This window comes from Pseudochaenichthys georgianus, chromosome 3 (genome assembly GCF_902827115.2).
Source record: "Pseudochaenichthys georgianus chromosome 3, fPseGeo1.2, whole genome shotgun sequence".
NCBI classification, from domain to species: Eukaryota; Metazoa; Chordata; class Actinopteri; order Perciformes; family Channichthyidae; genus Pseudochaenichthys; species Pseudochaenichthys georgianus.
Genome location: NC_047505.1, coordinates 35,698,975 through 35,711,781, shown reverse-complemented (window position 1 = coordinate 35,711,781; position 12,807 = coordinate 35,698,975). Strand labels below are relative to the sequence as shown.

The window sequence follows — 12,807 nt, the reverse complement described above, 5'->3', positions numbered from 1 at the left end:
AGACACACCATAACGGTTTAACAAAATATGTTTATTAAAGAAAGTAGTTCAAATTAGCCAAATTAATTAAGTGCAAAACAAATGAAGCATGAGGTGTGGATGTCAGTGGTATCAGTAGTGTAAAATGCAGGGTGAGGATTGCATGGACATGTGAGAGTGTTGAAGTGCACAAAGTGAAGCAACTAAGAAAACTCATAACATACTCAACCAAAAACCAGGGCCCTTTCTCATTTAATCAAATCCCCCTCCTCGACTCCTCTGTCCTCCGGTAGTGACCCGGAAATGAATTTTAGCGCGCCATGTTGAAGGACATCCCATTTCTCTAAATGCACGTCGAGGACCGAGCATCGAGCATCGAGGAGGCTCTCTGGAGGAGCTCTAACCGAGGATACACTGATGGGTCCTCCATGGTCCTCCACGGCTCCTTCGCGGATGCATTTCCGGGAACAGAGATGTTTCAAAGAGTCGTGACGCACGGCCGGACTTATCTCAGCCAATGACAGCTCTGCATGCATACCCTGGATATTATTTTAGAAACTGCTTTCATCGCGACGCGATGTTTACAGAGAGAACAGCTGTGAGGTCCTTGCAGAAAGCAGAGCAGTGTGTACAATATATATCGCTCAGTATAACAGGCCTACTCTCTTTATTTGCTTTAGTTTAGTAGTAGATATCTACAAACAAAGAGTCGATATTTTTCTAAAACCATTCAGTGCTTCACAATAAAATACACAACGGCTGTAGCCTGTTTTAGGAGCTGTATGTGCGTGCGTGTGTGTGTGTGTGTGTGTGTGTGTGTGTGTGTGTGTGTGTGTGTGTGTGTGTGTGTGTGTGCGTGTGGTACAGTGTGTAGGTGTGTGTGGTACAGTGTGTGCGTAGATGCAGCGGACAGACAGGTCTGTTGGTTTGGTGTCCTCTGATTACTTTTAATACTTGTAAATACAACTTTTGGCCCGTAATTTATTTTCCTCATTGTAGCGACCAAAGGGGAGAGGGGGGGGGGGGTATATCCAGTCTCTGATAGTGTTACGAGTTATGAGAGTGCTCTGTTTGATTCTGAAATTGTATTTATTTATATAAATATATACACATATATGTGTGTGTGCGTGTCCGCATCTGTAGCCTGTTATTGTCTCATTATACCGCACTGTGAATGAATCAAAGTAAATATATAAGTCATCATGAACACATCTGTCCATCAGACAGAGGCTGCTGTGCCTTCTGTCATCATTAATGGATGTCTCTTTAAAATGACCGCTCAGAGGAGAGGAGTTCTCATTTCTCTAACCGCCTGCTGCTTCCCCTCCTCTCTCCTCGGTTCCCCTCCTCGGCTCCTCCGCTCGCATCTCCTGTGGGCGGGACTAAGTATCGAGGATAGGAGTCGAGGAGGGGAGTCGAGGAGGGGAGTTCGAGAAATGAGAAAGGGCCCGGGTGCCTGTAGGGGAAAGCAGAAGGCAGACAGAGAGGAGCAGAGGCTTTAAATAGCTGCAGGGCACCAGACCCAGGTGCCCTGAGTTACTGCAATCAAGGTAGCACAGCCAGCACAGCCAGCACAGCCACACCCTCTCAGATGAGCCCACAGGGGCATCACACTTATAAAATTCGTCAGTTAAGGGATTTACACAGTGAATGCATTTAGTAAACTAAACATTAACCGAAATGACCAAACTGTTTTTTCTTTTTAATAGGGCTGTCAGTCGATTAAAATATTTAATTCGCAATTAATCGCAAATTAATCGCACATTTTTGATCTGTTCTAAATGTACCTTAGAGGAATATTTTTCAAGTTGTTAATACTCTTCTCAACATATGAGTGGACAAATATGCTTTATGCTAATGTTCATTATCATTTGAACAATGACAAATATGCTCATGAATATTAAACACAACAACCTCTGAACATTACAAATATTCGCCTCAATTCAAACTGGAACCTCTCTCATACATACAATACAAATGGTGTGTGTGTGTGTGTGTGTGTGTGTGTGTGTGTGTCGTTGGAGCTATGTGCAACTCAAGGCCTATGCTCGAACGGGAGCTGCCTGGACGCTGCAATCATGTTGCGCGCACTATCCGTGCTGAGTGTGCTGACTTTTCGTACAATGTCCCACTGTCTGGCTACCTGCATAAAGTCAAGTGCTCGGCGAAATGTCGCTCCTCTGTTTTCATTTAAACAGCTCCTTATATCCGTTAGCGCAACTAGCTAGCACCAGATGCTAACAACAACAATACACGTAAGGTCTCTCTCTCGCTCGCTCGGGCCACACATACACACACCCTCCTGGTCATCCCAATAGCCAGTCGGTGCCTGCCGGTGAGCGTGGAAGTGTGGTCTGCTGCAAGCGGGCAGCAGGAGCGGGGCTGTCAGCATCAACTTGTAGATGGTATTTTAAACTCGATGCGCTCTGAAACTACGGGGCGGCCGAGGACAAAAAATACACATGCGTTAATCGCGTTAAAATAATTAGCGTTAGTAGCGTTAACTTGACAGCCCTACTTTTTAATTAAAACAAAAAACTTGAAATGTTGATGAATCTGTAGAATAATGTCATGGACTTACAATATACGTTGGTTAAATGTGTTGATTTGTACTAAGGTATACACCTCACCTTTTGTGAACTGGACAATCAGACAAAGACTTAATAAACATTATCGCATCATTGTTTGTTGTATACAAATTGCAGATAAACTGTACTGTTATTGAAAACCATTGCAGGGTCAAATGTGATACTTCTGTTCTGATTGACGATAAAGTCTTGAAAATAACAGGTTGCAGGTCTTTAATAAGGTCACTGAATCTCCTCAAATTCTGCAAAAAATACGAAGTTTTGGAGGAATACATATTCATTAACATAATTTAAAAGTACTTTTTTATTGTGATACCAATTTCATAATTTGTGTGACAGCATAATATTTAAACTGTACTGGTAAATGTTTATATTTGACCATGTATGTCTTTTGGGTGTGCATGTATTTTTATATACTTTTTTACTTTTATATGTAGGTCTATGTGTGTGAAACTAAAAACAGCAAAAGTGCATCATCAAATTGAGAGCAGAATAACTATGACTGTACTAGCGGCAGAGGTTAAGAAACATTTATGCACAAACAATATTATCCTAATGTTACTTTTTGGTTTAAAGGGAGATGATTACAGCTGTTGTGCTGTTGATGGACCACAATGCATTTCGACTGCAACGCTCTGATTTCTATGGATGTGTGAAGCAGAGAACAAAACAGGAAGTAAATGAATACCTTCTTCAAAGTAAAACAATAATTTGTTTCAACAACAAGAGCTGGACAACACATCTCAGTGGACTAAATTAACAGAATAGGTCAAAAGTTTAACTCGTTACACATTTTACAAATATGGCAACCTTTACAGGCCTGTCGTTTTTGGGTGAAAGAAATGTGATGCTATAGCAAATTCCCTCAAAAAATATTATGCAATATTTTAACACATCGCAGCCTTACGGGACTCAACACATAGTTAAAGGTAATTTTGTCAAGAAGAACAATCCTTCTGTAAAAAACAATTATAGTAGGCCATCTTGAAACTGTGAGAAATGTGGTCTCTGCTCTGACTAAAACATTTAGCCTACTATAATTCAACACAGAAATAAAACTTCAAACTAATTATAATTTCCAGTAAGCAACATAGACTGTAATGTAAAGGTATTGCTAATAGTGGCACAGTATGTATGGTGCAAAATTAAAGTTTCTTTTTAATTTGTGAAGGATGGCGGCCGGATGTACGGTAACCGTTCCTGGTAGCAGCAGGTTAGCTTACTGTCGGTACTGATTTTCGAGCTTCGCAGAAACGTAGCATCTTCTACGAGATGGCAGACAGAAATCACTTCTCCGAGTTCCTCTAATATGCTTCCTGTTGGGGGGAAAAGAGGACCACCGGACCAGTCTCAAAATGACCACCGGCTTCAGCTCCTGCTCCTGCCGGTTCGCAGATTATTTTGTGATCTGCGGACTCGACACCGAAAGCGGGCTGGAACCCGACGAACTGTCCGGTAAGCACATTAGCCATCGCAGGGGTTGATGCTGTAGTGTATAAGACTGGAAGGAAGGGATGTAATAACATCATGTCACTGTTATTATTCAGCCTTTACTGTATCGTAACGTTGTTTTGTGTTCCCGTAACATGGTATATGTTGTTAACATTAACACACAGCGGAGATCACCGGCAGGCCTAGCCCCTCTCCTCTCAGCCTGTTCCTCTCGATGAGGATTACTGCCTTGTTGTGTCTCTTTAACGCACTGACATGAATATTAATTCAATTAAAAGGTTTTCGATAAATTCCGTCATGGTTTTTACTCTATATACCAAAAGGGTTTGATGTTGGTTCTGTGCACGAATACATATTTAATGTGACACCTCTCACAGTTAATTCAGACATTAGTGTTCGTTGATGGTATAATACAGATGTCGATATAATGTTATTACAACCGAGGAGGTTGTCACGGTGGCTCGAGTTATGGGTGCATTCATTTGACAGGTTGATTATGCCTTTCAGGGTTGAGGTTATATACATGCATTATTACATAAGAATACTAGGCGAACCAAACATATACAAAAAAGGGTTTAGACCTCTGAGGGTCAACAAATGTCCTTAAACTAAAATGTACCATGTCCCCCATCGACCCCTGACATCCTCAGCATCCACCACAGATCCATGTCGTGTATGCAACCATCCTCCTCAAGTAACCCCTCAGAGGACACACCCTTTCCTTTACAAACAATTATAATAGCTTTAACATCTAATACTAGTACAATGGTCTGTGACACATCTGGATCCTGTTTGATTCTGAGACTGCGACTTGTTTTTATCTTTTCACATCCAAAATGAGCATGTCTTTGATTGAAAGAGAGGATTTGAAAATATATGTGCAAGTGAAACTGTGTAACAACACATGCTTTTCCTTGCTATATTAGTCGTCAGCTGACTTTTCAAATACAGAATACATTATTGTTAGAGATTATGTCATACTGTGGTATATTCCTTTTATTATTTCTGGGTTCACTGTGGACCATTTTTTAAATGTATTTGTGAGTGACTAGCTAATGGGTTAGGGTGGAGAGCAGTGACAGCTGACAGAAGGCACATGACAGGATATGGTACCATAACTGCACATTTCATCTAAAAAACCAGGCCTAACAAAGACATGCACATCCATTCTGTTTTGGCACAAAACCTGTCCATCCAAATCTTGTTTGCTAATGATTGCTTTGTTATTAAGTCTGTTTTTGGACGCCAGGAAGAATAGCTGCTGCAGGGCTGTAGCTAATAGGGTTGAAGATATTCAAAGTATTATAATATACAGATATAGGACATTAACATTATAGGCTGAGAAAACAGCATTGTCTATAATTTCTTGAACTGACAACAACAATACACAATTATTGAAATATATCTTGTCGATTGGTTTGTTATTACAGCTCTTCTGTCATTTTTAGATGTGTATAAATATCTGTCTAAGATATTGACGCCTTTAGATGAAATGAAACATGAAAGCCGCTTACTAGAGCCAGAGTTTTGTTTTTCTGTTGTGAGCTACTAACATGTCTCTGTGGTAAAGGACTGGATCTGGATGTAGATATGAAAGGCTCCTTTTCATACACCATGGTTCTTGATTAAACACTAATAAAATATAGTCATGAATATTATATTATATTCCTGAGAACAGATCAACCTAAATATATACACTCTTTGTTTACAACACAATAATGAATGGAGAAGACTCTGTTTTCTCTCTTCTGTGTTCTCTTTTGTTTTTGTGATTTATTGACTGTGACTCAGCAGGTAGTGAGAGGCCATTTGTTTCCTTGAAAGAAAGTTATATTCTCCTCAAAGCAATAACTTAATATACTCAACCCTTTCTCTTGCTATGTTTTGACTTCCGTTAATTCAAGTTCCTTTTTACAAGTTGAGTTAAAATGTACTTCAAATTGAAAGAGCTATCCAAAGATGTTCAAGAGAGTTAATGTATATAAAAATGTCCGACAAACAACACTTAAGTAGTCTTCCTTCAAAATGTGGTTTAAGATTATAACCATAGTAGCAACATGAGGAAGGCTCTCTGACACTAAAATGATCAGCTGCGTGAACACCATGTTACTTTTTTACACCAACACAGGTCTTTGTATATCCTTTATCTTAAATCTACCCTTAAGATTGGGTGATCAGGGTTTTTTGAGATCTCTGACTAGACAAAACCGTCACCGGCTGACAGCTTACACAGAACAAGACTTTGTGGTCAAATTTTATTGAAGCTGTTCTACTTACTGCATGTCGCTGTTGTTTTCTGTGGAGAAGAGGTTAGGGGTTTGCCCTTGCAGACTTTCAGTTTTAGTCGACGAGAGGAAATGATGTGGAAATTCCATTGTTACAGGTTACAGGTTACACATGTCAGCTAAATGTCCACTGTGGTATACCAAGAACTTCTAGGAATATGTCTTGGTAGTTAAGGCAAATGCGGGGAAACTCTGCAAACAAACCTGTACAATTACAAAAGGTTTGTGAGCAAATTCAAGTGCTAACTTTGCAAATGTTACCAAGAGTAGATGTTTTTTCAAAATACTTTAAACCATGCCCTTAAAAAAAGAAATGTAAGACTAACTAGTAAGGATAGTTACTTGGGAGCCTTACTCACTTAGTAGTAATAATAATAATAATCAATGAACATAGGACTAGATTTGATTAAATTATAATACGCCCAATGATTACAGCCCCTTTTATTATTTTGTATATATTTAAAGTTACCTTGCCCCGAAATGTAGTGACAAAACTGTTGCTAGATACTTCAAATTAAATCAAACACTCTGGTGGTTTTGTCAAGTGACGTTACAGAACCTAGGTATGTTCCTCTTTTTAATAAGATGCAATCATTATTCATGTACAGTGACACACAAAGAAAGGACAAAACTTTCTTTAATAAGCAGAGTGTTTGGCAGGAGGACCTGATTAGCATATGTATGACCCTGAGCTTCACAGGGGACACTGGAAACACAGGCAGCTGAGGGACATAAGTACACACAGGCTCCGCTTATTCAAATGCTAAATATCCTTTTGAATTTCCCAGGCGGCCTCTCCCCCAATCCTACTCAGCAAACAAATGGGGATGAATGGCTCCACATGAAAGCTGGCTTTAAATGCATAATGTTGGCCTTCATATTTCCACTCAGTTGCTTACTTATGGTTCTGTTAAAGGTCTCCTGTCCGTGTTTTTAAAATCTGCCTGATAATTTAACAGGGACATTTTGAATACAGTTTGAAGATTCATTACTCCAAACGGCTTAGAGGCCGCAGTGCACCTTAGTATTCATAATCAAAAATAATACAAACTCAGAAGTGGACCGTATTTATGCATGTGTTGAGAAAACAATACAATCTGCAGAATAAGTCCAGTTACTTTAAGACTCTGGGTCATTGGCTCTTTCCTAAATGCCAATGGCAGTTGAGGCTCACGGGTGTTGTCATATTTAAACAATGCCAACATGTTAGACAAAACAGGAGTTCTTATAAAACAAAACAAACAACAGTTTCATTAATTAAAAGCTATCAGACATCATATAACTCTATACTCTTTTATTATTATTAGTTGAAGACCTGTGTTTCTGTGTTAAGTAACATTTAGGATATCATTAAAAGAAGTGGGAAATGGGAACAGAGTGTGGAATCTGTCATGGTTGTCAGTCACGAGCTTGGATGGTTTACTTTCTTCCCCGTCACGGTGTAGTAATTAAACCTGCACATTCCTGTTTAAAAGGCTGTTTCTCTGTAGTCCCATCTTCTGGCTGCTATAGATGTTTCCCGAGCTGAATTTCCAGGCTGTCATCATGTTACATCAAAGCAGCATCCTTTCAAGATGTCTCATCGTCTGTGTTTGAAATTCTCTTTATCTTAATTTTCTTTCACAAGTTAATGATAAAAGGCGCAATTGGTATTCTTTTTTATAACTATATTTACATGTCTACAAACATGACGGATGGTAACAGAATTAAAACAGCATTAGAAGATGTTAAATAGTAGTTATTGAGAAGTTTGGTCATTGCTGTTTTTTTCTAACAGCAGACTTTGTAACGTGTCAAAGTAGGAAAAACAAATTAGCTTTTTAATTGTTTTGTTTGTTTGTCTATGGATGTAGCAACAAACTGCTGTAGTTAAAATTATCAACAACCTAACATGTTCTAGTTGAAATGATAACAACACTTTGTAGCCATTAGTATCAATATCAGAGACGTGTTCTGACCTTGTTATTATACATCCATGGCTTTGACTGACTATTTTAACAATATAAATTACAACGTTTGCAGGATCATTAGATATGTTGCTACACTAAACAGATATTGCAGCATCATTTGTTGGTAGCATTGTTAATTTGCTAAGGTAATAGTAAGCAAATCAACATATATAATAGTAAAAGATCATTTGTACATGCTATTGACCTTATCCATACCTCAATGTGGTCAGCTAGGAGTTTTGTTGCAGTTTCTTTGGCAAGATAATAATCTACCACATTTGGTATCATTTGAGTGTCTGAATGAGTAAGATACTTTACATATAATAAGTGGGGTTTCCAACAGGTCCAGCGCAATTAAAGGAATTTTTTGACATTTTGATATCTTTGACAGTTACCACATGTTTGCCCTTAAGCTAGACAAGAAACAGGAAGCTGGTCTTTTGGCAGCCAGCCTGTAAGTGGTGTTAGCCACTCATTTAAATGAAGAAAGACAGTGTGTTACCAGTGTGCCAGTTTCATAAATGAAAGTGCCAGTTTTGAAACCTTTCCAAGTGACCAAGTGAAACCTTACCAAGTGATAAAAAAGTCCTAGAAAAACTACTGTATTGTCTCTGTTGGGAGTAGAAGCTGTAAAGGCTGTGAGTTTAAGCTGAGAGTGAGTTATCATGTCCTTCAGTGCCTGGTCCTCTGGGTGAATAAGTGTTGAGGTTTCTGCTGCTGAGCTGTTTTGAAGCATTAGCAGGGTCTTCAGCGAATTCAGTGAAGTTGAGTCGTGCTTGAGTATATATTTTCTAGTCAGAGAAGTACATCCCTTCATGTCTGAGCCTAGTGGACCCTGCTACAGTAGGTGTGAGGGTGTATGAGTACAGGAGGGGTGCAGAGCTGTGGGTGGTCCCTGGCTGACAGGAACAAGGAAAACGGCGAGGAGCCAGAACTCAGTGGCGCCGTCCTCCCACTACTACCGGTCCACACATGGCATCACAGTCCACTTGAACATATGACAAATCAAGAAATTGTAGAGTTTATTGGTGATCATTTTTGAATAGTGTGTTTCCCAGGTGAGGTAGTTAGCTTTTAATTAGCTCTAATGTCCAGGTGAAGTTTGAAAGAATGAACACCTGTGTAGCCCACTTCACCTGAGCATGGTTACAGGAGCAGGGAAAGGCAGCTCACTGTGATAGGGTCATGTGAGAGCATATGTTTCATTTATTTGTCCTACTATAGTATGAGTAAACATGTGAAAGTAGAGGTCTATAGGATAACACTACTGTGGATTATCATTTGTTTTCCTCTGCCATTACATTTTTCCTTTTTACATTGGATGTTTACATTTCAGTTTTTGTTTTGATTTGACCATTTTCCATTTCATGAGTTTTCATTCCTATTTTACAAATTAATTTCTACATCAGATTTTCCTTTTATTTATTTTTCTTATCCTTTCCTTATGGTTGCTGTTGTAGCAAAAAACTGGAAACGTCCCCTTAGAATATCCCAACCCTTATGCTCTAAAAAGAAACATGGGATTTTCACAATCAACAACGTGTATGTGTTAATGCAGAGGCCTAAAAGAATGATGCGCCATACATATGGTGTTTAAAAACTAATTCTGGAGCCATTACAGTGGTATACAAATGTCAAAGAAGTGATAAGGACTGGACAATCTTTTCCCTGTTGCTACTAATCTTAATAATCTCACAATCCTGTGGTGGTAGACATTTATATCCCGGGCCTAATTTCTACCCTTTTGGCAGTATAGATACAAAAGTAACCAACAGATCAAACCACTCAATCCTTAACACCCTACTTCAAAAAGTATTCTCAGTAAACCCTCTCCAAGATTAAACACAAGTGCTTTGTTCAAGCAAATGCAGACAATTACAGCAATCATTAGGAAAGAGAGTTGAGAGAGTCATAATTTCTTGCATCTCTGTGTTTAACCATTAAGTCATTTTAAGTGCAATGGAAATGTCTTTACCTCACCCTTACTACACAGGTTACATGGGTCTAAGAGCAGCTTTACTTTAAAGCTAATGTTGCTTTGTAATGATGAATAAATATATGTTTCTGCCAGCAGAACTGTTTCATTGGTGCTTGGGAAATGCATGAAGAGGAAACGGCAGAAAGCATTGCCTGGTTACATAAAGGATGTTTTTAATGTAAAAAGTTAGATAATCTGACTCAGCTCCAGGGCTAGACAGTCAAGAGCAGCCATTCACTCAGCAAACCTTATGGCTGTCAAGTGATGGGATACACACGCTTGAACAATTTGCCGCACATTGAGATGTTGATTCCACATGTGATTAAAGAATGGAACATGTTGAAAATGTATTTAAATGTGAAAAAATGTCTTGTGCTCTACATGCCACCTTATAAATCATTACATGCTATTTAGCTGACACTTTTATCCAAAGCGACTTGAATAGTATCTTCTAAAGACCGACACGAAGAACGCGTTGAATTCTCAATCATTTCCATTACCCTGTAGCACTCCGAATTCATTCGTACTGAAGAAATGAATCCTAAAAGATTACAGATATTAGATTTATTTAAAGGCTCAGTAAATCCTGAAAATGGCTCAAAACTGCCTGCCAACTAATGACTTCAGCCTTGGCTTTACTTTGTGCTAATTAGCAATGTTGGCATGCTAACAGCTGGTAAACCAAGATGGTGAACCTGCCAAACATTATAGCTGTCAAGCATTAGCATGATAGCACCGTTAGTGTGGGCATGTTAGCGCGCTGACGTTTAGCATTTAGCTCAAAGGTGCCCTGCGCAGTGTCACAGAGCTGCACGCATGGCTGCATACGCTCTGTGGAGAGATATGATCCACATCAGAGCAATATGGATTTGCATGATCTCCAGATGAGAGGAAACTACAACACAGAACACTGTATCTCTGAATCATAACCCTGGCAGCTGGCTTGAATTATCAAACCCACCTGACAGGGACACGCTAACGTCCTGTGGCTGTGTGCTGCTTGTTCTCAGACAGCTGTTGGGATATGGTCACACAAACTGAGAAGTGATGCGCTGCCCATCTAGGACCAGGCTTTTAATCATATTTTTGTTTTATTTGTTGTGTAGCTTTATGCCAGTATATAGAGGCTACTAAATTCAGAGATGGGGCCAGAGGAAATGTGGCGGGGGCAAATGAAGGTAACCCTCCCACCACACACACTCCTCCCCTGCTAAACCTGAGCTCAGCTTTAACCCTTCAACCTTGTTTTGTTTTTTACTCAGCAGCCCCTTTTTTGTTACTTCAAATTCTGAGTTTCACAATTATTTTCTGCACAGGTGTGGGGACCCTCCCTTTCTATGTTGCGCTCTCTGTTTTCTCTCCTCCTGATGTTGACCCTCCCCTCCTCCCTCACATCCCCCAGCAGCAGCTGAACAATGAGCTGATGTTTGACTATCCCCGCTTCTGTTTTTCTCACACACACTCAAATCCAGTGCTGGCTGCGCTGGCATTGCTTGGTCAGTGTTTACTCTCCCCCCACACTCTGAATGACTTTTCAGTACTGCCTTGGTGTGTGCATCACTTCTGCTTAATTCTGGGTTCAAATCAGCTCAAGTTGTGCTTCCTACGATTGATTATTTTGTGTGTTCCTTTGTATTGCCATTAAAGCTGTCAGGAAGCATAAGATCCACAAATTCAATGATATATTTTGGATTATTATTTTGCTTCCTTGTTATATATTTGATAGTGTTAACTCTCTAGAGCAGGATGCAAATGACAGCTTTATATGATGCAATCTTCCTCTCAAGATAAATATGCTGACTTGCTCTTTTCTCTGTAGATGTGCCTGGCACTATAAACCTGCTTCTGATCAGATTGTTCTTTCTGCTCCTCTATCTGCATCTGGAAACCTGTGCTAACTGTTTTATCTCTTTGTTGTTGCTGTCTCTCTGTTTTGTTTTATTTGCAGGTGAGAATTTTGAGCAGAGTCCATTACGAAGAACCTTTAAATCCAAAGTCTTAGCACATTATCCAGAAAATGTCGAGTGGAATCCATTTGACCAGGACGCTGTTGGCATGGTATGATCTCTTAACAGTTTTAACATTGTATTATTATATTTGGAGAATAAAAGCATGGGGTAAACGGTTTGTCTGGCTCTGTCCTGTCTCTATAAAACGTTGGCAAATTTCCTTTTGAATCCAGCTCTGTTATTATCGATTTAACTCAAACAGAAAGGGGCAAAACAAGATTACCCAAAAATGATTTTCCTTTAAAGGGGACCTATTATGCAAAATCCACCTTTTAATGTATTTTATACAGAAACATGTGTCCCCTCTGTGTAAAGAGATTCTGAAAGTTTCAGGAACAAAGATTCTCTCTCTTTTTGTCCTGATCCATTTATATAAAAACCTGTCTGAAAATGATCTGATCAGAATTTGGACACTTTATTATGTCATGACGATTTGTTGGCTTGTGTAACCATTAGCCAATCACCAACCAAGGTAACCCCCCCCCCCCCCCTTATCACCTGAATCTCCTCCCAGAGCACCATTGTGTTCTTTTTAACCAAATACCTCACATGCCCCTTTCACACCAA

General features: G+C 39.5%; 1 protein-coding gene across 4 annotated transcripts in view; it reads left to right on the top strand.

Moving 5' to 3' along the window:
* Positions 1-3,785: 3,785 nt before the first annotated feature.
* Positions 3,786-12,807, top strand: part of dennd5a (DENN/MADD domain containing 5A) — a 37,557-nt gene continuing 28,535 nt past the window's right edge. For 2 of the 4 annotated variants that reach the window (XM_034111104.2, XM_034111100.2), the window contains exons 1-3: positions 3,786-4,022; positions 11,338-11,409; positions 12,180-12,289. In XM_034111104.2, coding sequence (XP_033966995.1) covers positions 3,923-4,022; positions 11,338-11,409; positions 12,180-12,289 — 282 coding nt within the window. In that variant the 5' untranslated portion in view covers positions 3,786-3,922. The remainder of the gene's footprint in view (positions 4,023-11,337; positions 11,410-12,179; positions 12,290-12,807) is intronic. The other 2 variants (XM_034111116.2, XM_034111113.2) reach the window with 1 other exon arrangement.